General features: G+C 42.5%; 1 protein-coding gene across 1 annotated transcript; it reads left to right on the forward strand.

Annotated features, from left to right (window-relative positions):
• Positions 1-533: 533 nt before the first annotated feature.
• On the forward strand, positions 534-27,371 carry CDCP1 (CUB domain containing protein 1). The gene is made up of 9 exons (XM_051789145.1): positions 534-875; positions 13,364-13,567; positions 14,879-15,235; positions 16,996-17,364; positions 20,011-20,238; positions 20,994-21,383; positions 21,696-22,061; positions 23,355-23,436; positions 24,617-27,371. Exons 1-9 carry the CDS (start codon positions 776-778, stop codon positions 25,065-25,067), a joined length of 2,547 nt encoding a protein of 848 aa, XP_051645105.1. The 5' UTR covers positions 534-775; the 3' UTR covers positions 25,068-27,371.
• The last annotated feature ends 133 nt before the right edge of the window (positions 27,372-27,504 follow it).

Genomic DNA, 27,504 nt, shown 5'->3' on the forward strand with positions numbered 1-27,504 from the left:
GCTGTTTACTAGGAGGAACCTACTTCTGTGGCACTTCCAAACATAGAATAGTTTGGATTGGAAGAGACCTTTTTAAGGTCATCTAGCTCAACCCCCCTGCAATGAGCAGGTACATCTTTGAATAGATCAGGTTGCTTTGAGCCTCGACCAACCTGACCGTGAATGTTCTCAGGAATGAGCTATCTACCACCTCTCTGGGCAGCCTGTGCCAGTGTTTCACCACACTCCTATCTGTTTCTTATATCTAGTCTGAACCTGCCTTAGTGGTTTAAAGCCATTACCCCTTGTCCCATTATTACAAGCCCTACCAAAAAATCTGTCCCCATCTTTAAGCTGCCTTTAAGTACTGAAGTTCAGAGATGCTTCGGCAGGCAAGGGGCGCTGTACCCGGTAACATCGGTAACAATCCGGGCACTCATCGAGGGGGCGAGGGGAGCTTGGTGACCAACAAGTCGAAAGCCTTTCGGTAAGCGTTAATGATGCCGGGAACGGGCAGGGAAAAGCGCTTAGAGCAAGGTGTCACAGCAGGAATAACACCTCTCCGACAAGGACCCGCACCCTCGGCACTCCCGCCCAGCCGGCTCCACCCCGCTGCGCCGGGGCGGAGGCAGTGCCCGCGGCCGGGACGAGCCAGCGCTGCCGCTCGGGAGGAAGAGGAGGGATTTCACCTGCCCCAGCCCGGCCCGCCCCTCCAGGTGCGAGGTGGAGCAGGAAGCGGCGGCGGCGGTGCCGGAGGGGACCCGCGCCCGCCTCGGCGCCGGGTCCATGCGGGGAGATGGCGGCGGGCCAGGCGCTGGCCGCGCTCCTGGCCGCCCTCCTGGCCGCGCTCCTGGCCGCGCTCCTGGCCGCCTCGGCGCAGCTGCTCCCGCCGCAAGGTAGGGACGGGGACGGGGACAGGGACAGGGATGGGGCGGCACCCCCCGGCCCCGGCTCGGCTCCCCATCACCCCCACCCTCGGGTCAGCTCCCCCTCTCCGCCTCCCCCGGCTCGGCCCCCCATCACCCCGACCCTTGGCTCCCCGCCACCCCCTGCACGCCCGATGGGACCCGCCCGGTGTGCGGCTGAGCCCGACCTCACTTTTCTTGACCCCAGTGTAGGCGAGAGACCGATCACTCTGCCTTTATCCCCGTGTGCTGCTACTGATTAAATAACTATTAGTTGTTTAAAGGGGACGCGGGTGGGAGCGGGGATAGGGTTAGGGTTCAGTTTCAGCACCCATCGTCTGAACGTTCTTTTTCTTTCTCTGTGAAAGTACTGTCCAGATAAATGATTTGATCTTTACATCCTCGCTTGCTGGAGTATTGGTTATGCAAATAACTTCACAAAGTCCTTTTTCCTGGACGCCAGAGGGGCAGCTGAATTCTCTGTAGGGAGGAGAAGCTCTCAGGACCGTGTTCTGTGTCGGACCGTGCAGTCATGTGAACTTTTCAGCAAAGAGAATATTATTTATATAGAGCAATGGATGAATTGTGGAAGCACGGAAACGGAATGGCTTGTATGCCCAGCCGGGTCAGATAGTTTGATGGGGGCTGCTGCTCACTACCAGCTCTGCATCTCTTGAAATTTCTGGATGCTTGATGCAATCCCATGGTTCTAAACCATGCATAATTTTCTTAAATCCTGTCTGTGACCGCAGAAGAATTCCAGTTATAAACACAGGGATAGTGTGTGGGGTTTTCCTCAATTTCCAAAACTGCTTGATTGCAAAAAATGCCCATCCTCAAGTCTAAACAGTCTGTTTTATTGCTATCAGTAGTCCTGTTAAAGGCTCCTGAAGTACGAGTCCTTCTGTACAGAATAGCTGGTGTCACTTGCAGTGACTATGAATAACTGAGAGTCTGATATGAAATTTGTGCCTTTTTAACATTTCTATTACCTTTAACTGCTCTGGTTCTTCTGAACTGGGGATCATGCCATTCTTATTAGAGACAATACAGTCTAAATGTTGACTGTGAAATTGGACAGCCCCAAGGTTTAAGTTTCAAGCTGTGTAGTCTTTTAAATAAAATATTTGCATTTAATATATTGCCTCTGCATTGAGTGAATGACATCTATTTGCCTCTCTAAAGGAAAAAGAAAGAATATTGTGCAGTGTTTAATTGTGTTTTGTTTCCAGAGAAAACAAATGTTTAAAACTTAAGATGGGTCAGCACTAGAAGCAGAGGAGATAGACTTTCCCATGATCTTAGCTTAATCTGGAGGAACCAGAGAGCAAGAGCTCCCCAGCCACTGATGTCGCCCTCAGGCAAACCCCGAAGTTGTTCTGTGAAGCAAAGTTATTAACAGTGAAATTACACAAAACATCACTGATAGACCCAGTGGTTTGCTGCCACTGATGATGGCCCCTCTTCCTACCTCCTTCAGTCCCTTCCTTTCCTACTGCATGCTTCTGCCTGCTGGTCTGTCTCCTGCACAAGCACCACTGCTCCTGTGTGCCAGGTCCTCTGTCATCCTCTGCAAGTCTCTAACTTGGTGCCTTCCTCCTCTTTGTGAATTCCCAGTCCCTCCAAAAAGAGGTGGCTCAGTCTCAGCTGCATTAATTGGCAATGCTGCATGGGTTGGCAAGCTGAAGGTTGCTGTGGTGCGAGCGGGATTGATGTCTTCCCAGCTTTGTTGGCAGATCTCACATGCCTAGAGGTGTCCTTCATTCCAGTGGGAGCTGCTTTTGTTATTGCACAACCAAAACTGTAGTTGGGACACTTCCCTGAGCAAAGGTTTGTCCTGAAAGCCCAAGATAGCTCAGGTTAAGATTTTTCCCCACACCCCCACGTAGTCTGTAATTTTTAAGGAGTTCCCTTTGTCCTTGGTGCTGATGTTGGTACTGGCTCTGCTGTTGCTGTGTTTTGGCTGCAAGTTGCAGCTACCTCTCTTTTAGCAAGGCCAGCTTTAGGCTGGGTGTGCACATGGGCTGTGTATGAGGCACATGTGCCTCTTCTTGGAGAGTGATGATGCTCTAGCGAGACAGCTACAAATTTTGGTGAGCTCTAAAGCTGTCTCTTGTCATCCTTGGTGAAGTTTGTTCTTCTCTCACTGTCTGCCTCCACCACTTCCTAGTAGGTACAGTATTAGTCGTCTTCTTACCATCCTGTAGGAACGTGTGGGTCAAGTGTGGCTGGTCACATTTTATTCAGAGGAGCTTTTAGGTTTTCTTGAAATGCAACTTCATGCATAATGTAAATTATCAAACAAAAGATTGGTTAACTTAACTCTGGAAAACTACAGAAAGAAGTATTTGGTGTGATAGCTGTGCGTAGACATGGGAGCGTGAATGAAGTATTGCATATCTGACCTTTGAAAATGTGTTTTCCAACTAAAAATATGTTTCTCTGAAGCAGTAATAATAAAGTTAATCAGACTTTTTATTCTGTCTGTGAAACACAAATATTTCAGATTTAAAGTGTCCTTATAAATGTGATAAAATCTGCATATATGTTTTGGGCTTTGTCTTTAAAATATCATTGTTATGATAAGTGAATTTATAGATAGTGCCATGTTGACTCTCTTTGTACCCTCCAGTTAACTTTTTCTTGGCAACCGACTGATCTGAGTCATGTGTCAGTCTTAATATGTAAAGCTGCTTCCTTTAATAAAATAAAAAAACCCCAAGCTGTTAGCAGGGTCTTTTTGCTGTTCTGACAGAATATAAATAACCAGCCTGTTTGTTCTCCTCTGAAAGTCAGTGGAAGCTGGATCATTTCCATTCTGAATCATTGTTTGCTCATTTGATTGAGACCTTTTCTTTTAAGACCACAGCCAATGTGCGTTAGTAACTTCTTTATTGCTTACCTCCTGCCATTTTCAGTCTGGAGTGCTTAGTTTTTACTCTCTAGAAAATAATGTGTTTATAGTAAATTACTAGTTTTCAGTCTGTCTCAGTTCTGGTGCTACTGCCTTAAACTCTCCACCAGAAAATACCCTTAATTTTTTTTTCTTAATTCCAGGGTTTTTTTGTGGGGTTGAGTTGTTTGTTTTTAACAGGTGAACCTTGTCTTTGTGTATTTTTTGTTCATCTGTAAGTCTGAAGGGATGTAGAGGTAATATGAAGGCCCAAGTCGATATGCGAGGTGGTGGGAACATGAAAGTATTTGAGGATTAATACATTGAGCTGACCTTGTTGTCCACGGCAACACAAGTGACCACCAATTTGAGTGCCTCCACTAGAGATCCTCAGTAAGGTTGTGCTCTCTGGAGTCGGATGTGAATGAAGTTTCTCCAACAGCTGTACTCTTGGTCATGGGGTTACTCGTGCACAAAACTGAAAATACCGACAAACAGCAGCCATTTGGCTGAGAAGTGGCCCGAGAGAGAAGAAGCCTGATGTGGTGAGCCGGCTCCTGAGCCTGGCTCCTTAGCTGGCTGGCGTCTTTTTTGTGCCTGGGGTTGTCATTTGATGTGCTGTGGTGGCTCATCAGCCAAAAAATAATTAAAGGAAAGTAGGCTGAAAAGGTTCATTTTTTGGCATTGGCTCAAGGCAGAGGACTGGCCAAGGGAGAAACAAGGTGGAAGTATTGGAGGCTGCTGAAGCTCATATTCAGAGTACCACCATGGACCTGTGACATGGAGAAAATTAATTATTTGTTGGCTAGAAGATTGTCCTCCTCTCGTTTTTATTACTACTTCTCTGTATTCCTACACTGTAACAAGAGTTTCTAGACAGAAATCAGGCTTTATGAAATAAAGGAAGGACCTTTCCCCTACCTGGTATCGAGTATCATTTGGGTCAGTTGTGCTTAGGCTTGTTAATTGCTTATATGAATTATCTTTAAATAATATTGAAATGGAAAAGAAAGTAGGAGGAAAACTACTGGGAAAAAAGTTTTTACTTTTTGAAATATGTAGCAGCAGCAGTATTTTCACAAATAAATATTGCTGGGACCTGGTTTATTGGTATAGCCCTTATCTCCCAGCTTAATTGTTATTTATACAGGCATATGTTAAATAAAAAAGCTTTGGGCTCCACAGCTGCCAAACCCTCACCTCAGTCTTAGCCAGAGGTGGAACAACTTTGCACTTACTTGTTCCAGAAATGTTTTTTTAATATTTGAAATAGAATGAGAAACCATCGTTTGCTGAGAACAAAGTCAAGACACTTTTGACTTTCCCTGTGTTGACTGCTACAGCTATGGGTGACAGGCATATGGTGTGTTTGCAAATTAGTTTGCAAATTACTGTAGGCGAAGGGTGAGTAACCCTTTTCCTTCTTCATCAGTTTCCCTGTATTGATTACTTTCTCATTCGCTTTTTGTAATTGCTGATAGCAAAACATGACCTTCTTTGGGTTCTGGGCAGCGATAGATGAATGCAACACAGGAGCAGTGAATGTGTGTGGGGTTGTGTACCCCTCTGTGTTGTGGCTGGTGCGGAGTTGCTGGTGGTGCTGGGTTATTGCTGGGGCTGTGAGGGGGAAGCTGAGTGTTGCTCATCATTGTCATGAGCGGGCTGTACCCCTGAACTGAGCTGGCCAGTAGTTTTCTTACTGCAGCAAGGTCCTCCTTCCTCCCACTCTCATCTGGATGTCTTCTGAGCTCTCCCTTTGGATGTTTTTTGGCCTTGGTCTCCACGTGAGAGCTCCTAGAAAGACTCAGCTGCAGCAAAGCATGTGTTAGGCCAGAGGGAAAATGGGCCTTGGATGCCAGTTTTGATCTAAATGGGCTCTTTTTGGCTTGATATTGTAAATTTCTGTTAAAATCTTTTTACAAATCTGCACCTTTAATAATTTCTATAATTTATAAACCTTTGCCCACCTGGGGGAAAGGGTAAAGGTGTCACCTTAACTAAGCACTTCCAGCAGTTTCTGGGACATTATTCAACTCCCTGATGCTGTCTGAGTATCCCTGTCAAACCTCAGCTCTGGAGCGGACACACTTGCTCAGCACAGTTGGTTTGTTGGAACCAAACCATTAACCTCTAAGGCAGCTGGTGACTTTTGGTGCTCTCTTGGTAGTATTTGGCTGATAGAGCCGTGTCACCATCCCTTGACTTGAAAACTTCTCTAATTTCTTGGAAGTGTGACCATACAGTTTCTTCTTGCTTCGCGTCTGCCTGTGCCAGCAGGGTGTGAAGGAAAGGATGTGGGCTGGGCTGTGCTCAGTACATTGTTGGCTGCTGGCTGTTACGTCAGGGCAAAATCTTGTATTTCTGTATGGGCTGGTGGCAGGAGGTGAAGGTTTGCTGCCTGCAGCTGAACCTGCCTAGTGTGGACAGGATTGGTGGGATGTCCTGGAAGACCTTCAGGAAGAGACAGCTGAAGAATTGTGCCATAGTGTTTAGGAGACATGCATTTCATGTATGCTAGTAAGATCTAGTCTGCTTCTGAGTGCCCAGGCTGCCAATACTGCAAGGAGGGTGATTATTTTTTTAATCGATCTCCTGTAACAGGGGAAAAAGTCTCAACTTTGCCTGTTCTATTGGATACCTTTTAACAACCATTCACAAGGATGCCATGGGACAGCCTGCCTCGAGCTGTGCCTTTTGATTTCTTGGGGAGCAAAGTGAGTGTGGTTATTTGATGTCAGAGCAAACTCTTATTTTGAGAGGTATGATAATGCTGACATTTTGGAGTTGGCCCTGGCTTTTCTGGGTCCCTGGGCAGAGCTGAGAGAGAGCAAACTTTGAGGAGTGAAAAGGGATGATCTGAAGTTCCTCAGAAGTGAGAGACTGGCAGCAGGATGTTTGGTGTGGGAGGGACCCCGATTGTGAAATGTGCTTTTACTCCTTTGTTAACCGGAGCCAAGACCGAAGAGCTGCTCAGACATGCTCCAAGATGTCCTCTTGCTGGCTTACATCAAGGTAGGAATAAACTGTGCAAGCAACACCCTTTGATCAAGGGAGGCTCCTGCAGTGACTTGTGTGGTATCAGCGTTCCTTGAGCCAGTGCGACATTTTCTCCGAAGTTGTACAGACTCACATGTCGTACATTTTGTGTGTTGTATGTGAGCTAGTGGTCAGCTTGCAGACAGTGTTCACTCAGATCTGTGTCTCACTTCTACAGAAGCAACAAAACTTCATATCTGTAAAATAATAATTAAGAAAGAAAGGGCAGCTCAGAGACAACATTTTCCTTTACATAATTACAGCTAAGCTTGCCAAATCACAAAGTGTCTCTCTTTCCCACTTTTGGTGAAAATCAAAGTTTCTTTTAAAAAAATCTCTTTTTCACAAGTCATCTGAGTGTCTTAATTATCTTCCAAGTTATCTTTCTTCTAGAGAAAGGGGTAGAAATAGGCCTTTTTTTTGTTGTTGTTGTTATTTTAAATCTATAGGTACTTTTTTCCTGTTAGGCATTACAAATTAATGAATTAACTTTTGAATGAGCAACCTTGTTGGCCTGGGGTGCTAACAGATCTTTTCTGGTGAATTGTGATGGAATGGCTTGTAACATCACTATGCCAGAAGTGTCCACCCTTCCTCCCTGATGAGGAGGGGAATGTGTGACATCTCACCTCCTTTGTGTCCCATCTTGTCTTGTCAGTTTAAATAATCAGTGAAGATTAGGGGGCTATACTCTGATGTCTGAGGAATGGGTATTCTCTCCCAAGTGCCCTCTCCTGAAATGTGGGTGGTTACCATGGCACAGTAGCAATTGGCAGCATCTGTTGGTAGGAGTTTACAAGCTTTGCAGATTTTATTGCTTTAATTTTCTGTGTGATTCCCTGAAAGCAACCCTTTCACAAAATATGGACCTCATATCCTAAACAAGTGTGATGTTGGAAGACAGGTCCAAATATAAGGAGATCATCCTGCAGTGGAGAGAGTGGTTAGTTCACACTTTAAATGTAAACAGAAAACCTGGTCACTTTGTAAAGTGAAACAGGATTTCAGCAGCTTGCAGCAAGAAGGGTTGGCTGTAATTTTTGATGATGCTTGTGATCTTTCATTTGCTGCCCTCAGCACTGTTCAGTAGGTTAGAGGAGTCCAAGCAGTGTGTGGGTCCCTGACTAACTTTGCCCTTAGCTGGATGGACACTGCAGGTGAGATTGGAGAAGTGGATGGTGCTTGGGCATCTGGGTGCTGCAGTTAACTGGAGAGTTGGACTTGGATTGTCAAAGAACAAGTCAATAAGACAGGTACAACATGATTGAGTTGGCAAAGCAGGGAGATGTTTACTCTTTTAAATATTATTTGGTCTGTTGTTGGCAAATCTGAGTGAACTGTGCAGTGAATTGTGTTGGAGGTGATGCAGAAATAGGTGGTCAGGCACAGCTGTTTGTAGGTATCTTAGCTGAGCCATTGGGGTGTTTGTTCAGGATGTGGGAACTTGAGCCAGTGATCCCCATCGTAGCCTTGAGGTTGCTTAGCTAGGAGAAGGGTGTTTTGGATGGATTGTTCTGCTTGTGTCTTGCTGATGCTGCTGTCTCTTGATCTGATGCTATCCAATAGATCAGGGAGAGGAGTTGGTTTGGTTTGGACCTGAAATAATTCAGATTATGGCTGGGTTACTGTGTTACTGAGTTGCACCCCTTGCTTCCCACCATCTTGCAGTGACTCTTGCAGTAGCTTATGTGTAGTGGAATAACCTCAGCAGGTTATGAGTGTGCCTGCAGGTCAGCATCCCTGAAGGGGCTCAGAAGAGGCGGTGAACTTTCCAGGAGAGCCTTCCAAGCTGTAGAGGCTAACAACATCCCAATGCTATCCTTGTCCCGAGGTTGTGGCACAATGTGCTGCAATGTTCTCTGGAGAGGTGTGTTGGTTTTATGGGTTCAGATCCCCTTCGGGCAGAACCAGGGTTTGGATACAGGTATTTCATATCCGGAGCGAGTGTTGCCACTACTAGTCTTCCACAGCAGCCTGTCTCCTCCAGCTGCTGCCAGCTCATAGTGGTATCTGAGTCAGCCCCATCCACTTGGTTTTTATTAAAAATGGCTGTAGTGGAGCAAGGCTGTGATTTAACCAGAATGAGAAAACCAAGAGGTTTTGTACATAATTTTGAGCTAAATTAATATCTGGGATTTTGTTGTTGGTGACTCTTGTGGGTTTTGTTTTCTTGGTCTGTCTGGGATTTTTTTGATTATTTTAATCCATCCATAGATGCTTATGGATAAATTACTGCAATGAAATGCAGCTGTCTAGCTAAAACTAGTTGGACTCTGTTCTAGCTCCTGCTTTGTTTAGCAAGGCACTGCACATAGCCATAAAAACTTCTGTTCTGCCAAGTCCTTTGATTGTACATACTTATGCACACTCTCTGTGAGTGCCACTGGCTTGACTACTCGCCAGCTGTCTTCTACACTGCACCCCTGTCTTGTAAAGGAAAAACGTCCTTTTGACATTTATCTATACATATTAAAAGTACTATAAGATTAGTGTCAGGTGCAAACACAGTAGATAAATTTGGGCTAAACTCCTTGGAGTAATCCAACTTGTTTTACACTATGTAGTTTGTTTCTAACCCCAGTGGGAGAGCTCTGAGCAATAACATTGATGAAAAGTTTGGAAATATGATATTGTTGAAGAAAAGCTAGCCGAGCTGTGTTTGTGTGGAGAGGGGCATTACTCTAGTGATAAAGGGATGCTGTAATGACACAGCTGTTGTGAAGGTGCATTCTTAAATGAGCATGAGCAATAGAAAAATCCATCTGTGGCAGGGAGGGTGCAGATTGAGATTAGGGCATTTGAAGAAATATCCAATGCAGGCTGCAAAACTGTAATTGCTTAGAGGAAAAGAAAAATAGGGTGAGATCAGCTGTCTGCATCAGCCTGTGAACCAGCTTGGGGTTGGAGGCTTCATCTCTGACATCTTCTAGCCCAACAATTCCATTGTTGTGTAGACAAAGATGAGATCCATTTTGGCAATGTTTCATCTTGTTGGTTTGGATATCCTGTGTGTCATCCCTGTGCAGCAGCAATGAGGTGTGGAAATTGCTTCTTTTGAAGAAACATGTCCAGTTACCAGTAATCCTAATAAAAAGGCATGCAGTGGGAATCATAGACAAAGACAGATTAGTGTGAGTCATGAGGAGACTCACTTGTGTTCATAAAAGCTCTCCAACAGAGATGCTCTTTACGTAGTCTCTCTGTTGTGCTGCTTGTGTGTGGCTGTAGTTTGGGGGTTTTAGCCATTTGTTCATTTATTTTTAGTGACTTTGGGATCACTGGATATAATTTCTGTATGATTCTTCTATTTTTCCTATGAAAATTAGATTTGATAGTCTAATGTATCTCAGCACATCCCTAGCTGGCTGCTGTTGACATTACAGCACTACACTCATTTCTTGGCCAAAATTATCAGTTTCATCTGGGGAAACTGTTTGTTTATGCAATAATGTGTATGTCTTCATGTGGGCTTCTAGCAGACAGCTTTGCTGAACCTAATTTGGTAGAGATCTGATCCTTGTTGCCTCTTGGGATGATGATATATTGTTCATTGCAACACTTCTGTGATTTTGCTCAGGTCCTGTTTAGGAAAGCTGAGGCATGGGTCACATCCATGCTGGAAAGTGATCCTGAGCTGACAAATATTTTATATTCTTGCAGAGGGATCAAATGGAGAATGATTATATGGTCATGAAGTCAGCAAGAGGAGAGGGAAGGAGGTAAAAAAAGTCCAGGCAGCAGAATTTGGGTCTTTCAAGGGCTGGGGATACTTTGTTTTGACCCTTGTAAGCAGGCTTTGCTTATTTCAAAATGTTAAAAATTCCTACTCCTTATTTCAGGTCAGAGTGTGTATTCGTTCTGTTTTAAAACTAGTCATGTGTTTAAGGTTATGCTTATACTTAATCCTCATGACTAAAAATCAGAGCCAGGCACCAGCATGTGGTGCAGAAGTGCTGGCTGTTAGTGGTCCTGGTGTGTTTCTCTGTCCTCCCAAGTTGGTTGTCTGGCTGTGCTGTCCCATGGATGAGAAGAGGAATAGTGATAACTGTTTGACCAGGAAATTAGAAACAGACTTTTTAGTAATACTTATAAACTGTAGATGAGTATGACAGTTATCCTATGCAAGAAAGAAGCCTCTTTTGTCTGTAATTATTAATTACTGGTATTATGCTATTAACACTTCATATCAGGGTGACTTAAACATCAGAAAAATGGTGACCATCTTGGTCAAAAGGTATTCTGTGCACTAAGTGTGGTAAATAAAAACCCCAAATAACCCCAAAAGCATGCAGTGTTATGGGAAACAAAACTGCGGGCTAGGTTGGAAGTAGTTTCACTTTGTCTTCTGAAGACTGCTTCCTCCTGAAGAATGAGGAAGAGCAGCACTGGTTGCTTGCTTGGCTTTACTCTCTTCTTTTCCCCACCCCATGGACATTGCCCCTGCAATTGTCCCCTGTGTGCTTGGAAGGACAACTATACCGTCGTCTTTTTTCCTCAGGAAACCCAGATTGAAAACCTCTGCAAAAACATTTCTAAGGCAAAAACCCAGATGTAAAGTGTGCTGGCATTTGGAAGAGGCAGGAGAATTCAGTGTAGGCTCTCGGGTTAGAATACTGTCCTGTCACCTAAAAGCTGTAAGAAAGTTACTCAGTGACCAGGTTCTCACTAATGGTTTTAGAGCATTGGTAAACTTGAGGTTAAAAGTATGTGCAGCAATTTGGCAAACCTCGTGCTGTTTGAGGTTTTCATTTAAAGCCTTTGATCCTGGAGGCAAATAGGTAAGGCAGTTTCAAGGGCTTGCTTAGTCTTTTGATTCCAAGCTAGAAAGGCTGCAAAAAGGCTCAAGACCAACAAAACTCAAATAAAAGCTTGATGGAGTGCCTCTTTGAATACTCTATTCTGCCCTATTCTCTTTAGCCATGAGATTTTTGATACCTGATGTTGACAAACCTGGAGCTGCAACATTCCCAGTGGCAGGGAGGGACGATAACCCCTGATAAATCCTCAGGACTTTTGCCAAACATTGCAGTAAAAGTCAGGCCCTGGAGAAACGTGAGAACGCTGTAAAAATCAGGAGAGTTTTTAAACCTCTCTTAAATAGAACAGGTGGGTTTTGTGTGAAATGGAGTCACTAATGCAATAAGCTTCTCTCTGAAGCTTCAATGGCTAAAGTTTTGAGTTGGGTGGGCATGTTTGTTGAGAGTTTCTGGCGTGCTCATCTGCCATGAGAGGGCTCTGCTGATCAAGGATTCCCATGGTGTGCTCAGCCTCCCTCCCCACAACCCTCACCAAGTGTGTCCCCGGGTCTCTGGGCTTTGGCCAGCCTCCTTACCACTGCTGTGTCAGTAGCAGCTGGCATGGACTGTGCTGGTGCTCAAGGGATGGTGAACAGTTGGGCAGAGCCTGGGGCATCTTGCAGGTGTGATTTTGTGAGCCAGTTGTTCTCCTACACCTTCCTGGCATGCTGCCTGGCAATGGGAATGGCTTCAGAGGCTCCCTCGGGGTACTGCACTGCTAATTTTGCCAGGGTAAATCTCTCTTGGGGTTAACAAGCAAGAGGATTCCCAACCTGGCATATGGGCAGAGCTTTGTCATGCAACCCTGTGTGATATCCCACTCGAGGAACAGATGTTTTTAAACAGAACTTGGAGTAACCTTATTTCTAGATCTCTTATTTTTTATGTACATTTTTTTATATATACACTAGAAGCACAAGTGCTGTAGACACTATGATTGTATCTTACAGACACTGAAATAAGGAAGGGGGAGCAGTTGAAACAAGTAGTAGAAAACTGATCGACTGACCTGTCCTCAGATTTTCACCTGTGGCTGGGATATGGTTGACTTCAATGCAAATTTTACTTGCTTCAGCCAAGGCTGGGTTATATCTTTACTAAGCATCCAACTGATGCTAATAACTTTTCTAGTCATCTTGAATGTCCAGTCAGTGCTCCTTGGTGTCTTGTATTGGGTATATATTTTTAAAAGAGAGAGAGCCATGACCGCGGGTATAAATGTCTGTTGGTATGTCCTTTTGGTATCACTGGAATACCTCATTTGGGCTGCAGTAGTTGTTGATGTGTACCCAGAGATTCACCATTGTGTTTGATTGAAGTTGAGTCTTGTTTTGTTGTTTGGCTACTGAGTAAACTTCCTAAATTGAGTCATGACTTGATGAGTGCCTTCAGAAATTAAGGAGGCTGTGTGATAACAGACTGAAAGCCAAAGTCAGGAGAACAAAAATTTGAAAGGAATAGCTGAGCTCCTTTTTAAGTGTGAAGTAAATTACACTAGGGAGTGTAAATTGGAGCAGAACTAGTTCTGCACAAATTCCCTGTATACCTCTCTTAGGCACATACAGCAAGCATATTTCTATGTTGTCTGTGCTGACAGAGCCAAGGCATTTTCTATTGGTACAACACTAGAGACTCTTGAAAATGTGGATGCTAATATTCCTTTGGACACTGTGGCATCTGTGGTGATGTGGGGAAAGGCTGGTGATCCTCATAGTAAAAAAACACCTCTGATATCTGTTTTTTTTCTTTCTTAGCTTCCTTTGCAATCTCTCTTCGTAAAGTGGACAACACCACAGTTACAATTAAACTGAAACCTGGTGTTTCATCAAGCTGTAAAATGCGCATTAGAAGTGTCATCAGGTCTGAACTCATCTTAAAACCTGGGGAGAATGTGACTTTTACCTTCACTTGTAGTACTCCAGAGAAGTATTTCGTCATGGAAATTCAGAAAAATATTGGTAAGATACAGATTTTTTTTTTTAATTTTCCCCCGTGGTAATTTTCCTCCAGTAAAACCACATACCCTTCTTTCTGGTTACTGTATTAAGATATCCACCTAATGTTAGGTAAGAAGAAATCTTTGAGCACTGATAAATAACCTTGAATTACTGAAACTATGCACGTTAAAGAAGTCTGTACTGCAGCTGGCAAAATTAATGTTAACTTGGCTGTGTTGGAAGCAGTTAAATGGTAGTTTGTTGTGCCAATTCCTTTCTGCCTTTTCTTTTTCCCACAATTTATAAACCCATCGAAGAATCTTTTTTTTTTTTCCCGTGGCAAAAGCCTCTGAACACTTACAGTAATATATTATGTATTTGATGAACAGCTTGAGTGTATCTATAAGGACAACAGAAACATTGAAGACATGCAGATGTTTCTTTATATTTGATGAATGTCACTGAGGACAAGAAACTGAAAATTTGGAAGTGTAGCTAAAGCTTCATTTACTTCAGATGTTATCCCTGGTGTATGTACTCTTTAATGTCATGAACACATGCAACTTCACAACTAGATCCCAAACTTCATTGGCCATTCAGTCTTTAGTAACATCATTATTTTTGGGATAGTGTTCAAGGATAATTCTGTTTGTGTTTTGGAATTTTATTCATATGATTCATGCAAATAGTAATGCTCACAATATCTCATGATATATTTGCAAGATACACTTGTGATATTTCTTCTTTTAAGTTGGAGCTTAGACGTAGATTAAAGTATGCTTATTTTGAGTGTCAATCAATCATTAGGATTCTTCAGATTAAAGTTCTCTAGGTTCTCCCCAGAATCCTGGGGTAGTTGCTTTTGTTGTTCATCTGGGCACCAAGGAAACAGAAATACAGTTTATTGCAAGCAGTAGAAAATTTAGCAATGAATGATTTGACAGGAATTCTCTGAGAGAGGTGGGATAAAATGGATTCTCTAGGTCTGTGATTTCCAGCTCTATTTACACTGTGTTTCTGTCTTTTGCCCATTCAGACTCTACCCTATTCACTAAATACCTTCTAAATTCTTCAGCAAACAAGGCAGAATACTTGAGACAATGAAACCCTTCTGGTAGTCAGCCCAAGTAAAGCAGGTTTATCCTGTCTGTTCTATGGGAGACCTGTTTAGAGACAACATGTGACCGTGTTACAGGAGTGCCTTTTAGTGCAGTAGAAGAAAAGTTAAGTGCAACCTAAAAATTGTGAAAATAGCAAGGAAGAAGTGTCAAATTCCTTGTTTACTTGAATGGTTTCCAGAGTGTATTATGGCTGTTCCTTCTCTCCATTTAGACTGTATGTCAGGCCCATGTCCCTTTGGAGATGTTTATCTTTACCCAATGCAGCTGCCCCGCCTTAACAGGACTTACATCTGGGATGTGAAGGCAAGTACAAAAGCTGGACTCGAACTAAAATTTTCTGCCCCGTGGCTAAGGCAGATTGAACCAGGAGAGACGTGCTCAGATTTCATTAACTACAACATCAACAGCTGTATTGATAACGCCGTGGTCAACATTGGCACCTTCTGCAGGAATGGCTCAGTGTCTCGTGTCAAGTTGCTGGGAGGAGTTGTCATGTCTCTGCACCTCCCATGGGACTCGCCCCTCACCACCTCAGGCTTCAGCATAGCTAACAGGACTTCCATAAAAAGTAAGTATGGAGTACTGTAATTGAATTATTTAAACCTTTCTTCTCAGCTAACCTTCTAGTTTTGGTGCTGCTATCCCTGACTCCCTTCCACTTCATCTTTTCTGGAAACTATTGTTGTATAATTTTTAGTTTGGTAAGCTGGTGCTCTTCTGGAGTCAAAATATCTTAGTTTGGTCGAATAATAATTATGAAGACTGTTCTGTTGCTCCTTTTGGTGCACTGGAGAGTGTCCAGTGGAAGACCACAAAGAAGATTAAGGGACTGGAGCGTTTCTTATGAGGAGAAACTGCAGGAGCTGGGCCTATTTAGTCTAGAGACAAGAAGACTGAGAGGGGATCTCACTAATGCGTATGAATATCTCAACAGTGGGTGCCAGATTCTTTTCCATGGTACCCAGCGATAGGATGAGGAGCAATGGCCATGAACTAAAACACAGTAAGTTCCACTTCAACATGAGGAAGAACTTCTTTCCATTGAGGGTGGCAGAGCACTGGGACAGGCTGCCCAGGGAGGTCATGGAGTCTCCCTCTCTGGAGACATTCAAAACCCACCTGGATGCGTTCCTGTGTCACCTGCCCAAGGTGACCCTGCCTTGGCAGGGAAGTTGGACCAGGTGATCTCTGGGGGTCCCTTCCAACCCTAATAATCACAATCCTGTGATTATTCATTTCCAATCTCTTTAAATTTCCTAAAACTTTGACATACCTGCTCTCTTGGTTTTGTGTGTTCAGCTCAGTGAGACTAGGTAGCATAATTCGAATAAGCCAAGGGAGTTTTTTTAATGGTTGCAGTGTGTAGTTGGGCTTGCTTATTTTTAAATAAAGCTTTCTTAACTTCTGGAGCCTCAAACCAATGCTTTTCTTCAGGAGAGGAATGTGGGAAAAGGGGAAGCAGTGCCTGGGAGGCATATGAGGCTACTTAAATAGTTATCTGTTTCAACCTGCACAGTAACACAAAACATTGGGTAATAATCTTCCTAAAATACCTGAAATATTATTTACCAATCAGTGGGTTATTTTGTGATCTCATGACAAATCCTCTTTGGGAGATGTTCTTACTCTATACTTGAATTCTGCAGTTGTTGCTATCAGCTATAAAAGGAACTTGGTCCTGGTTTGAGCTTCTAGAACGTGAGTTTTTTGTAACTCCTGGCACTCCTTGCAGTTGCACATGACCACAGGAGTCCTAGAGCAGGACCATAATCTCTGTGTACCCAACTTCATGCTGGGAAGAGTCATCCAACTGTATTACATGGACTCCATGGTTCATATTCATGTTTTATCACGCCTTTTTGAGGCTCTGTGTTGGTGTGCTTTTTGTTAGATTCAGGAGGTTTTAGTAAAGATTGCTCCATTCTGGTATAAAAGCTCACATCTTCTGTTTCCCAAAACCTGTTGGAGCAGAAGCAGTTATCAAGTGGCATGTTTGCTCTTGCAAAGCCCGGAGTAGAAGTACGAACTAGGATCTTTCTTTTCCCAAGAATAAAGGCTTGTCTGTCCATATGCTCGAAAGGTTAACCCACTAAACTGAAAATCCAGCATTAATTTATTCCTTATATTTTCTGGAATTGAAGACAAAAGAATCAACTTGAGTATATGTTTTAGTCTGAGGGTTTTATAATAAACTAACCTGTAGCTGAAGTGGATGATCTCACTGTAAAAATAAAAAATGCTCTGCCTCTGGGCTGCTAGATATGTCAGTATGTCTTCATTAAATGGAACTTGTTTTGTATATTTTCTTCCTCCTACCCCATGTTTTAGGGTTATGCATAATTGAATCCATTTTGAAGAGGGAGTCTTCCATCACCCTGATGTCCCCCAACTACCCACTGGGCTTTCCAGAAGATGAGCTCATGACGTGGCAGTTTGTGGTTCCTTCAAGCATGAGAGCAAGCGTGTTTTTCCACAACTACAGCCTCTCCAATTGTGAAAGGAAAGAGGAGAGAGTAGAGTACTACATCCCTGGCTCCCCCAGCAACCCGGAGGTGTTCAAGCTGAGTGACAGCCAGCCTGCCAATATTGCTGGCAGTTTCAACATGTCCCTGCAGGGCTGTGATCAGGATGCCCAGAACCCAGGCATCCTTCGCTTGCTCTTCCAAGTCATCGTTCAACATCCGCAGCTTGATGAGAGTAAGTACCTTTTATTGCTTTTGCTTGCAGACACCTGGACTGAGCACCAAAAGGGAGAGAAATACTCCTTGTTTGGTTATTTTCCTTGAACCTAGGTCCCTCTGTGAGTTTAAGGAGGGGTGTTGCCAAGCAACACTGAGGCCTGTTTTACTGTCCTTGGTACCTTTGGCCATCACTACAGCAAGGCGAGCAGTGATGCTGAAATTTGCAATTTGCAATGGAGTATGAAGCTCTGTTTGTAGATTTTATCCTGTAAGCTTGTAAATTGAGACTCCTTTCCCTTTCCAGCGTCTGAATCATGTAATTGAAAAATGCCTTTAACACCTGGAGTATCAGGTCTTGCATGTTGTGTAGACTGTGTTCCTCCTGAGAGTCTGATCAAGCTATCAGGCAAGGACTGTAGCTGCTCAGTTGGAATTGTTTGGGCTTACATGTGGCTGCCTGTTCTCCAGTAAAGAAATCAAGTTCAAGCTCGTTTGGACAGTTTTACTTTCAGATGTAAGATTCAACATTTTAAAGGCAAATCATAAAATGTGAGCCCAATTTCCTGCTCTCAACATGAGCAATTGTGCTTAACAAGGTGAAACCTGCTGTCATGGTAGGTAACAAGATCTGTAGCATAAACTGGTGAAATGAGACATGGAAAATTGTCTTTGTAATACTAATGGCATCAGTGTGCATTTCTTTCCTTCCTTTCTTTCTTCCTTTGAGTTTTATTTTGATTGCCTGAACATCATCTGGTGTGAAGAAGTCACATAGGCACAGAAGTTGTCAGCAGGATACTCCACTAGTAATATCTCCTACATATTTGGATGTTCTTTATGTTTCTTTCTCTACACTAAGAAAAGAATTTGTTTGTTTGTTTTTCTAGCCTGAAAGTCAGATTGGTTTAACACAATAGCTTGTAATATCAGAGCATTTATCTAAAAACAGATATAAAAGGCCTGGCTAGGTAATGAGCTAGTGATTTATTCTCTGACTTATCAGCTCTGACCTCAGTTCAGGGTGGAGGTTAATAATCAAGGTGCACTCACTGCAGAAGAGCAGGTGGAGGAAGGTCCACACTTGACCACCACTGTGACAGGAGCTACTTAGAGGCTTTTTAAGTGATTTTAGAAGGAATAAAGTTTGAATGGCCTGTGCCCTGAAGTCACATATCCAGAAAGGGTCTGTAGCATTTCACCACTGCAGTCCTCCATCCTTTGTCTCTCTAGCCAGGCTCCATTTATGAACAGTAAATCCTCACAAAGTTGTTGTTAACAAAATCATGTTTGCTTACATTTATTGTGTGTTGCATCTTGGAAACTAGACAGAATGAAAACATTGTATTCAGTTAATCAGCTTTATTTCCCTTCTACTTTGGAAAGCAAGAAGAATTTTAATATATTTATGGCCAGTAGACAAGACGATAATCACCTACAAAATTAAAAACACGTTGTCATTTCGTGAAGGAAATGCAAGTAATAAACCATGTGGATTTAAGAGACAACAGTGGTTTCTCTAGGGATTTTATAGGATTTCATGATTGATTTTGTAGTTATGTAAGTTCTATCAAAGATTCAAATTCAGCCCTCAGGTTGCCATCTGCAACGTTGCTCTTATTAAAAATGCATTGATATCTGCATATTTTCAAAGCTTCCCAAACATTTGGGTATTCCACAGCTGTCTGTGGTGCTTGTCATTAAATAAGAAGAAAATATAGCTCTTTGCAGTCACAATAACTTCTTGATCTAAGTCTTGCTGCGTTTGGCTGCTGCAGGAAAAAGTGTTCTGAAGAATGAGTAACCTTGTGGTAGGAATCTTAGGTTCTGTGCTTGGTTGTGTGCTTGTCCAGTGACTTGGACAACTTCATTTGACCACTTGCCTTTTTGTGTGTCTGGTTTCCCTCACAGGAGAAAACTGTTTATTCACCTTCTGTGTATGACTTTGAGATCCATAGGTAAAGCTAAAATCAGAAAATGAAGAGTAGTAATAGAGTATGTGTGTGTGTGTGTAATTTTTTTCAATTTTTTCCCCCTATTCTTTATAGAATCATGGAATGATTTGGGTTGATAGGGACCTTAAAGATCATCCAGTTCCAACCCTCCCTGCCATGGACAGGGATACTTTTCACTATATCAGGTTACTTTCTTTGACATTAGAGACCCGTGGCTTGTTAACAGCATCAGGTTGTTGTGTGGATGCAATATCTATCTTTCCACATGATAGTCAATCTTTGTGAACTACACTATGACCCATAATCTTGCATTTTTTCCTCTTTCCTTTTATTTCCTCCTTCCAGATGTTCTAAGTATTTGCAACTGCCCTTAACTTACATGGGAGAAGGTATTTGCCATTCCTGCTTACCCTTGTTGTTCCAACTTGCTGTAGCTGCCCACACATGGGGGCTTAGCATATGTATTAGCCTGCTATAGCTGGAAAGGGGGAGGGAAATGGGCTTTGTGTGTGGAAAGGCTCAAACCTCTACGTTAGAAGAGTGATACAATACCTCCTGAGTTCTTATTACATTGATGGAAAGAAGTAAATATCTTAGCTGATATAGAAATAGCTGTAACAGCTGCTCGTATAATGGGACGAGAAGAGATGAAGTTCTGCTTCACACCACACTTCCTGCCTGTAACTGCTCTGGGATGTTTTTCGTTGCAGATGTCACCCATCTGGTTGACCTGAGCAAGGAGCGGAACATGACTGTGACCATACACTTAGAAGGGTGGCCTGGCCGCACCCCACTCATGTCTGAACCCGCATGCTTGATCTGTAAGGATCCTCGCACCTGCGACCGCATCTTGACTTTAGTGTCTGGCACCGTCTACAGGATCTCCTTTCTGTGCAAGGACTTGTCCCGTTTGAGGATCACGGCTGAAAAAGGCATAAGTATGACAAAAGTGGCTTAACGTTGTTACCTAGGGAATGCTTTTGCATGTTTTTCCCCAAGGCTCACTGAAACCTTCTCTCTCCTTTTGGCTTGAAATGGATTTTGGTTGGAAACGGGGCATTGGCCAGCTGGGCCAGATGGGTACAGTGCACCTAGATGGGTAGAATGAATCTGGAGGTGACCTTGTTCAGTACATCATTCTGCCTTTAAAAATAGAAACTGTGTAGCTGTTCCCAGAAGGGAAAGGACAGAAATCACCTAAGAATCTTCTCGCTAGCTACTGTGAAATAGGGAAACAGAGCTTGAGAGCCATAAATCTATCTGCCCATGAAAATTCAGGACCAAGGTGGCCATCAGGAATGCATCTTGTGCTGCTTGGGTGTCCCCTTGGTGTATGATTTTCCTAAATGCTTTCAACTATTGGTAAAGAAAGAGATTTCAGGTATGTATCTGTACCTTGACTAGTCTGTAGCAGCGTCTCAGTTAGCAAGTGATATAGCAAAAGTAGTATCTTGAGTGAGGAATTTTGAATATGTTTGTATCTATTTGTTTCTTGGGTGTCCTGCAGCATATTAAGGAAAGCTCTTTAAATACAAATAATACATGTTTGGGTAAAGGTTTCTAAGAGGGGATATTTTCTCAGGTAGGTGCTTATCTGAGTTCTGTAAGGAAAAACTGGCAGTACTCTGTATGTGCCTAGATAATTCCTCTGCAAGAAATACACAACCCTTGAGATTTGTTTTTGTGATTGCAGGCTGTGTTGATCTTCGGTGGTGTCAGAGGAAGATCTATTCTCTTTCGGTGCCCAAGGCTGTTTTGCAATTACCAATTCCGCTGCACAGGTTTATTTGGAAGCTCTTGGCCCCCGATCTGATCAACATAGAAGTTACGTCTCCATCCTTGAAACTTCAGCAACATGTCTCAGATGTCCCAGAGCAGAGGTGCAACAGGAGCTTCAGTTACAGCATTGTTAGTGCCACCCCAGAGACGGAGCTGAATGTTGGTGTATTCTGTCCTGGTGGATCCATTGAAAAGATTCAGATGAGGAATAATATCACCATATCCTTAAATACATTTGGTAAAGGATTCATCAATGAGTCTAACCATCAAGATTTGAAAATGTCTTTTGTGCCACATATTAAAGGTGAGGTATTTTGTATATTTTGTTGTGCAGTGATAAATGTCTCAATATGCTCATTAAAGCACATATGGACAAACAGAAATTAAGAGTTCAATTCTTTAGAGTCTAGTCGTGGAGCCATTGCTAGAATCAGTCTGTATCTGAACCAGTGAGGTTGTTTGTTCATGGAAGAAAGAAGGAACTTTGCACTCCACGTTCTGGGTAGATGGTTATGGGAAATTCTGCAGATATGCCTGTGTTTGTTGTGATAGTTACTGATGTAGGAGGGGACTGTAATTATTAGAACTAAGTTTTCATTCTTTTCCCATACTACAGATGAGTGCTCTTTCACTGTGAGTCCAAATCCAAAGACCAAAGTTCACTTGCAAACTCCCAACTGGCCTTATGGTTTACCTCCCTATGTCTCCATATCCTGGTACATCATTGTGCCCAGCAAGCAAATTGCCCGCCTTGGGTTCCCCAAGGACCGCATGGGTATTGCTTGTGAGACAGGCCGTGCCTATATCAACGTAAAGGAGGAGACTTCAGGGGCAGAGGAGATTGTGCGCCGAGAGGATGAAGTTCTGCCTGATCCCCGAAATATGTATCACAACTTCTGGGTAAACATCTCCAACTGTAAACCTGTGGACAAGATGCACCTGACCTTGGAGTTCTGGGTGACTTTTGCTGACAAGCAGATAGGTGAGTCCTGTAAGGCTATGGTGATTTGTTTTCTGCTTGTTTCCTTGCTTTCTTGGGGTAACAGGAATGGATGGTGGTCCTCCTTGGATGTGGGAGGTTTATGAGATTCTGCACTTGAAAATGTCTGTCCTTCAAAAACTTCTGAGAGTTTCAGCTGGGTACTTCTAGGAGCTGGAGAGAAAGGAGGGATTTTAATGTGGTGGGGGTTTCTAGGGGGTGGGGTATGTTTATGGGTTTTCTTTTATTTACACAGGGGATTGAAAGGATTGGGGTATTAAGACTAGATTTCATTTTTTTAAATTTAATTCAGGTTTTTTAGTTGGCGATAGCAGACAGAATGTATAATAAGATCAAATGATTTTTCTCCCTTCCAAGGTCACAGACCTGGTGAAAAGCTTGGGATTTGATTATGCAAACTTATTCATCCAAGTAGTGCTCACTTCATGTTAGCAATTCAATTAATCTCAGTGTTCACATAAGCAAGAAATCATCCCCAGGACAGGTCTGACCATTTAGTGGAGAGTGGGCCCTGACTGCTAACAGCAAAATCTGTGTTCTTGTTCTCTTTCATCTCCCTGAAACATAAATGGTTAAAAAAAAAAAAGGGGGAAGGGGACATTTTTAGAGTAGTCTTTGCTTATTTAAATTTGCTTCACATTTGCACTTCCTCTTCACCTGTGGGAGACTGCTGTCCATAGAAGTATTGGGTTCACAGACTAGAGCTGAAGCAGTATCAAATTGATTTCTAATTTTTCAATAATTTTTTTTGTAATGTATACTTCTTTTAAAACATGCAGCATTTTTCTTTGCTCGTGTGTGGACTTTCCTAATCAATTTTATGACTCCTAGAAAACCCCAAGTCAACACAACCTGTGCATTTCAGAGGAAAGGATGGTTTTGAGGGGAAATTGTTGAAATGTCACTATTTCTTCTGTTGAATCCTTCTCTGTTTCTTCACTTTTTTCTCTTCCTTGCTTATTCAGCCAGAGGCATGTGAGATGCTGCAGGTAAGTTCAGCAGTGCATGAGCGGTATTAAACTCTTGGAGGCGGGTGGGTTGATTGGGGTTTTGGTTGTGCTCCACTGCCGACAGCAGTAGTTGGTTGTTGCCTGACTTCCAGCCTCTTGGAAATGGCCTGTGTTGTTCTGTGGTGAGCATGGCTTGGGAACTGCTGCTCTGCAGGCAGCTGGTATGTGTAGAAACTCTTGAGGAGGTTCCAACCCAGGCAGCTTTTAGGAGAAAGCTGGATGTTCTTTCTTTTGCTCAGTGTCCTTGTATCTTGTCTGTTTGCAGACCTAGGAATCATACTCGCTGTGGTAGCCGGGGCCGGAGTTCTTGCGGCTATTGGACTGACTGTGTGCTGTGTTAAGAAGAAGTAAGTTCATAATTTGGCGTGTGTAACTTAGCAGTTAAAGAAGGTATTTTGGGAGAGCTGCTTGGCCATCTGTTTCATGTGTTGATATAGATCCCTTGAACCAGGGTCTAAAGCATTAGGTAGGCAATGGTGTGGAAGCAGTGTGACTCCAGGAATGCTTCTTTACTCTAAAACTGACTGACTCTAAGAGCAGAGCAGCATTCCTGGAGTCACATTACTTCAACCTGCAGAGTACTGCTTACCTTGACCTTAGTACAGGCTTTTGGCTGTACTGTGAGGTGTTGGTTGGACTCCAGCAGTCCCTGACACGCAATAGCTACATTCATTGTGATTTTGTGTGTGACTCTATTCAAGTCTTCATTCAAGCAAACTGTAAGCTTACCTAGATATACCAAGAGCTTTCTTTCACCTACACAACATCCAACCACTTCTGGAGTTTTCACATCAAGTGGGAGTATTTTTCTATGAGATGAGTCCTTGGAGTGAGAACTGAGTTGTGCAAAGCTTACATGTGTAGCATTACTCATACAAGCAGAGTCTGAAGTCATTGATAGCTTGGGCTTTCATGTATTCTCAGTGCCGTCGAGGTGGTTGGGTCCAGAAGCTGTAAAGCTGGAAGGAATTTATGCAATATGGTGACTAGAGCACTTATGAGCACATTTTCCTGCCACACAGGAGAGACTTTACAAATGCAGGCTTAAAAGTCTTCAGTTTGGCCTTTGTTCTTTCCAATTTAGGGACAGTCACTCAAAGTATAACCAAGAAAAGTTCATTTGGCTTTTATAGGGGACCCACTGTCTCATCTTCAATAACACTCAACCTTGTTTTGTGAGGATCTAGTAGTCACTGGGTCTTATTATTGTCGGTGGATGTTGTGGGACTCGGTACACTGCACAGCCAGGACCCCAATGCTTGGCAGGCCATTGCAGTTAATCTTGCAAACTTCAGGGTCAGACAGCAGCAGTGGGTAACCAGGTGGTGTGAAGTTATTTTCTGCTCTGTTAAAACAGCCTGTCTAGACTCAAGAGTCTATTTTTCCTAAGATTGCCAGTAAAGCCTTTAATCCAGGTAGACTGCCTGACACTGTGGCTGGGATGGGTAAACAGAAGCTGTTATTATTGAGTTCAAACACACCAGATACGTTGTTTTTGACCTGTTAACAATTTCAACTCTGTAACAGGAAGAAGAAAACCCAGAATCCCATGGTGGGAGTGTACAATGCTAACGTGAATACCCAGATGCCTGGAAAAAAAAGCTTATTCAGAAAAGGGAGGCAAAACAACGAGTCTCATGTCTATGCAGTTATTGATGATGCTGTGGTCTATGGACACTTGCTGAAGGAGTCTAATGGCTCAATTGCCCCAGAAGTTGATGTGTACCGGCCTTTTGATGGACGCATGGGTAGCTTGCCTCCTTCACCGCCTCCATTCTCCTTCAGAAAAGACATTAAATGCTCTTCTAACACTGGGGAGGAATCTCCACCTCTGATGGACACAGACCATGACACTTACACATTTGCTCATCAGAAATTGGGGCAATTAGAGGACAATGGAGATGCAAATGAAAAGGATAAGGAAGTCACAAGTATGCCCTTGCTGGAAAGTAAAAAACAGGATGGTTTAGTGGAATAATTTTATACCAGGTATAGCAGTTTCCTGTGGAAACACAGGTGTAAGGATAGCAGTCTAGGAGAAAAAAAATACTGAAGAGGAGTGTTATTTTTAAATGTGTTTTGATATTGTGTTGTTTTGTGTGTGGTTTTGGTTTTTTGTGTAATTTTATTTTTTTAAATTTAGCTGTTGATAGCTTTCAATTTTAAAGTGAACATCTAGCAAACTCAGTCAGAACATTCCAGGACTGCATGCACTTCTTGTCGTGAAACAGGTGCCAAAGGTACACTTCTGCTTTTTGCTAAAAAGGCATCTGGAAATTTAATTCCTAACTGCCAGCTTAAAACTGAGGCCATTAGTAGTGGGGAGAGTGTTCTGTCCAGTATTTCCTCCTCTCAGAGTCATTTGTTTGAGTGTTGGTTGGTGACTCTTAGGAGATGCAGGCTGCATCACTGTCTCAAGGCAGCTCCAGGTTGCACACATCTAAGCAATCTGCTAATATCTGAGCACAGGTGGGGACACTGTCCTTTCCACCTGTGAAAGGACAGTGAAAGCTGTGAAAGCTTGAAAATTTTATCATATTTAGCATGATAGTGGCTATGTAAGTGTAGTGAAAGACCAGGTATAGGCCATGTAGGCCACCTGGAAGAGCTCTCTGCCTATAAATCAGTGTGATCACTTGAGCTTTGGACTCTTCTACTTCAGAAGATAAGTTAAGGGTTTTCTGTAATTTTCGACTGATGTTATTATACTTGGATTGTACAACGTGAACCTACACCAAAGACTATTTTCTTGCTTTTGTACAAAAACAGTTTCAAAAAGTCTAAACCAATTTGCACTTGTGTTCAGATGCCTATAACATTCACATTCTACTAATAACTTGAACTTTTGGTTTAAGTAAGAGTAAGGATTCAATGAAGAAATAAGTATGCGGTCATTCAGCTGTTTACTAGTGCTTTTCACTTCACCTGTTACTAAGGATTAAAAAACATGGTAAAGGAAACTATTGTTTCCAGCAGGTGGTTTCTCTGAAATGCAAAGAATGAGAGTGAATCCATAAGACAAGCCTAAATGTTTCAAGTGTTTAAATGATGGTGGGGACAGTTCTTGATTTCTGGCAGGACTTGCAGTTCAGTTGTCTAGCTACCTTTTAAAGGCAACTCTTGAAATCAGGTAAATAATATGTTCCATTTTAAGTGCCCCTCACTCTAGCCTTTTTAAAAGCCTGTGCCTTTTAAAACGTGAGGGTCAGATCTTTGTGCAGAGGATTACGGGTATATAAAATAAAGTTACCTTTTATATACAAACATCTGTCTTGTCCAGGTGTGCAGTTTACTGAGGCTGTGCAGCACTAGACTCAATGACTTGAGAATTTCTCTCCAAGTGTCTTACTGTTTCTTGCCTAGTGATGCACAAAGGTGACATAAAACTTCGACAGTGTTGCATGCAGTAATGTTAAAAATATAATAATGCTTAAAATTAAAATGTCTTTTAGAAACCTTACTGTTTACATTAAGAAAAAATGTAGATTTCTTCCTGTGTTAACTGTTCTGGCAGATTGACTATTTATTTGGTCAAGTGTGTGTATTTAACAGTGTGTACCATTATACTGCTTGGAACCACTACAAGATTCAGTATAATGTCATATCTGATGCAGTTTCCTGTAGCATATAGCAAAACACATTCCAGCTAAAAATGCCTTTTATTGTTTCAGGTATCTTCCTGCTTATTTTTATCATTTTAATATGGAAACATGTATTCCTAGATCTCTGGCTACTCGCTGGAATCACATATTTCAAAGTGTAATGGGTAATTGTAATGTCATTTGAGAACTTAAAAAGATTTCTGTATTAATACTGATATCTGTTTTTCTCGGGTAACTGAATTGCCTCAATATGTTTTTTTATCAGAGTAGTCCAGTTACGCATTTGTGTGGTCAATGTTCCTCACTTCTGTTTTATTGAAAAGGAATGAGAAGTCTGTAAGTGAAATTCAAGGCTTTCTCTTCCCCTTAGCAAGGTTTCTTCAGTTTCTTAGATGACTTTTTATAGTTCATGTTCTTTCTAACCAACTGAAGAAAACGTAATGGAGATTGGGATTTTGTTCAAAACCTCTTAATCTTTGAGAATATTGATGGTTGTTGATGGATATTTTCATTTGTTCTCTTTTAACTCAGCTTTTGGTATGGCAATGTAAACCTTATTTTACAGATGTTTCCAGTCTAAAGTTGACTTTTACTGTGCTTATTTTGGTATGTTTATAGTAAGAGTTCAGGCACAGATTCCAGTTTGCTTTTCATTAAGAGAAAGTTGTGAATTTTTTTTTTTAAATAAATGAAAAATAATGCTAGTGCCAGCTGGAGTAACTAGTGTATCTCTTCCTTGTGTGGGTATGTGTGTGTGGCCTCAGCCTCGAGTATTTTGATGTCTGACTTCGCAGCTTCCGCCGTCACCCTAGA

The sequence above is a fragment of the Manacus candei genome, unplaced genomic scaffold (assembly GCF_025592945.1).
Source record: "Manacus candei isolate 608988 ecotype Guabito, Panama unplaced genomic scaffold, ASM2559294v1 h1tg000026l, whole genome shotgun sequence".
NCBI classification, from domain to species: Eukaryota; Metazoa; Chordata; class Aves; order Passeriformes; family Pipridae; genus Manacus; species Manacus candei.

What these genes read in the sequence shown, in the direction of transcription:
- CDCP1 (XM_051789145.1), top strand. Translation starts at nt 776, where the DNA reads ATGGCGGCGGGCCAGGCGCTGGCCGCGCTCCTGGCCGCCCTCCTGGCC. An exon ending in GCAGCTGCTCCCGCCGCAAG is followed by an intron (nt 876 to 13,363) that starts GTAGGGACGGGG and finishes TTTCTTTCTTAG; the next exon opens with CTTCCTTTGCAATCTCTCTT. An exon ending in GTGTGCTGTGTTAAGAAGAA is followed by an intron (nt 23,437 to 24,616) that starts GTAAGTTCATAA and finishes ACTCTGTAACAG; the next exon opens with GAAGAAGAAAACCCAGAATC.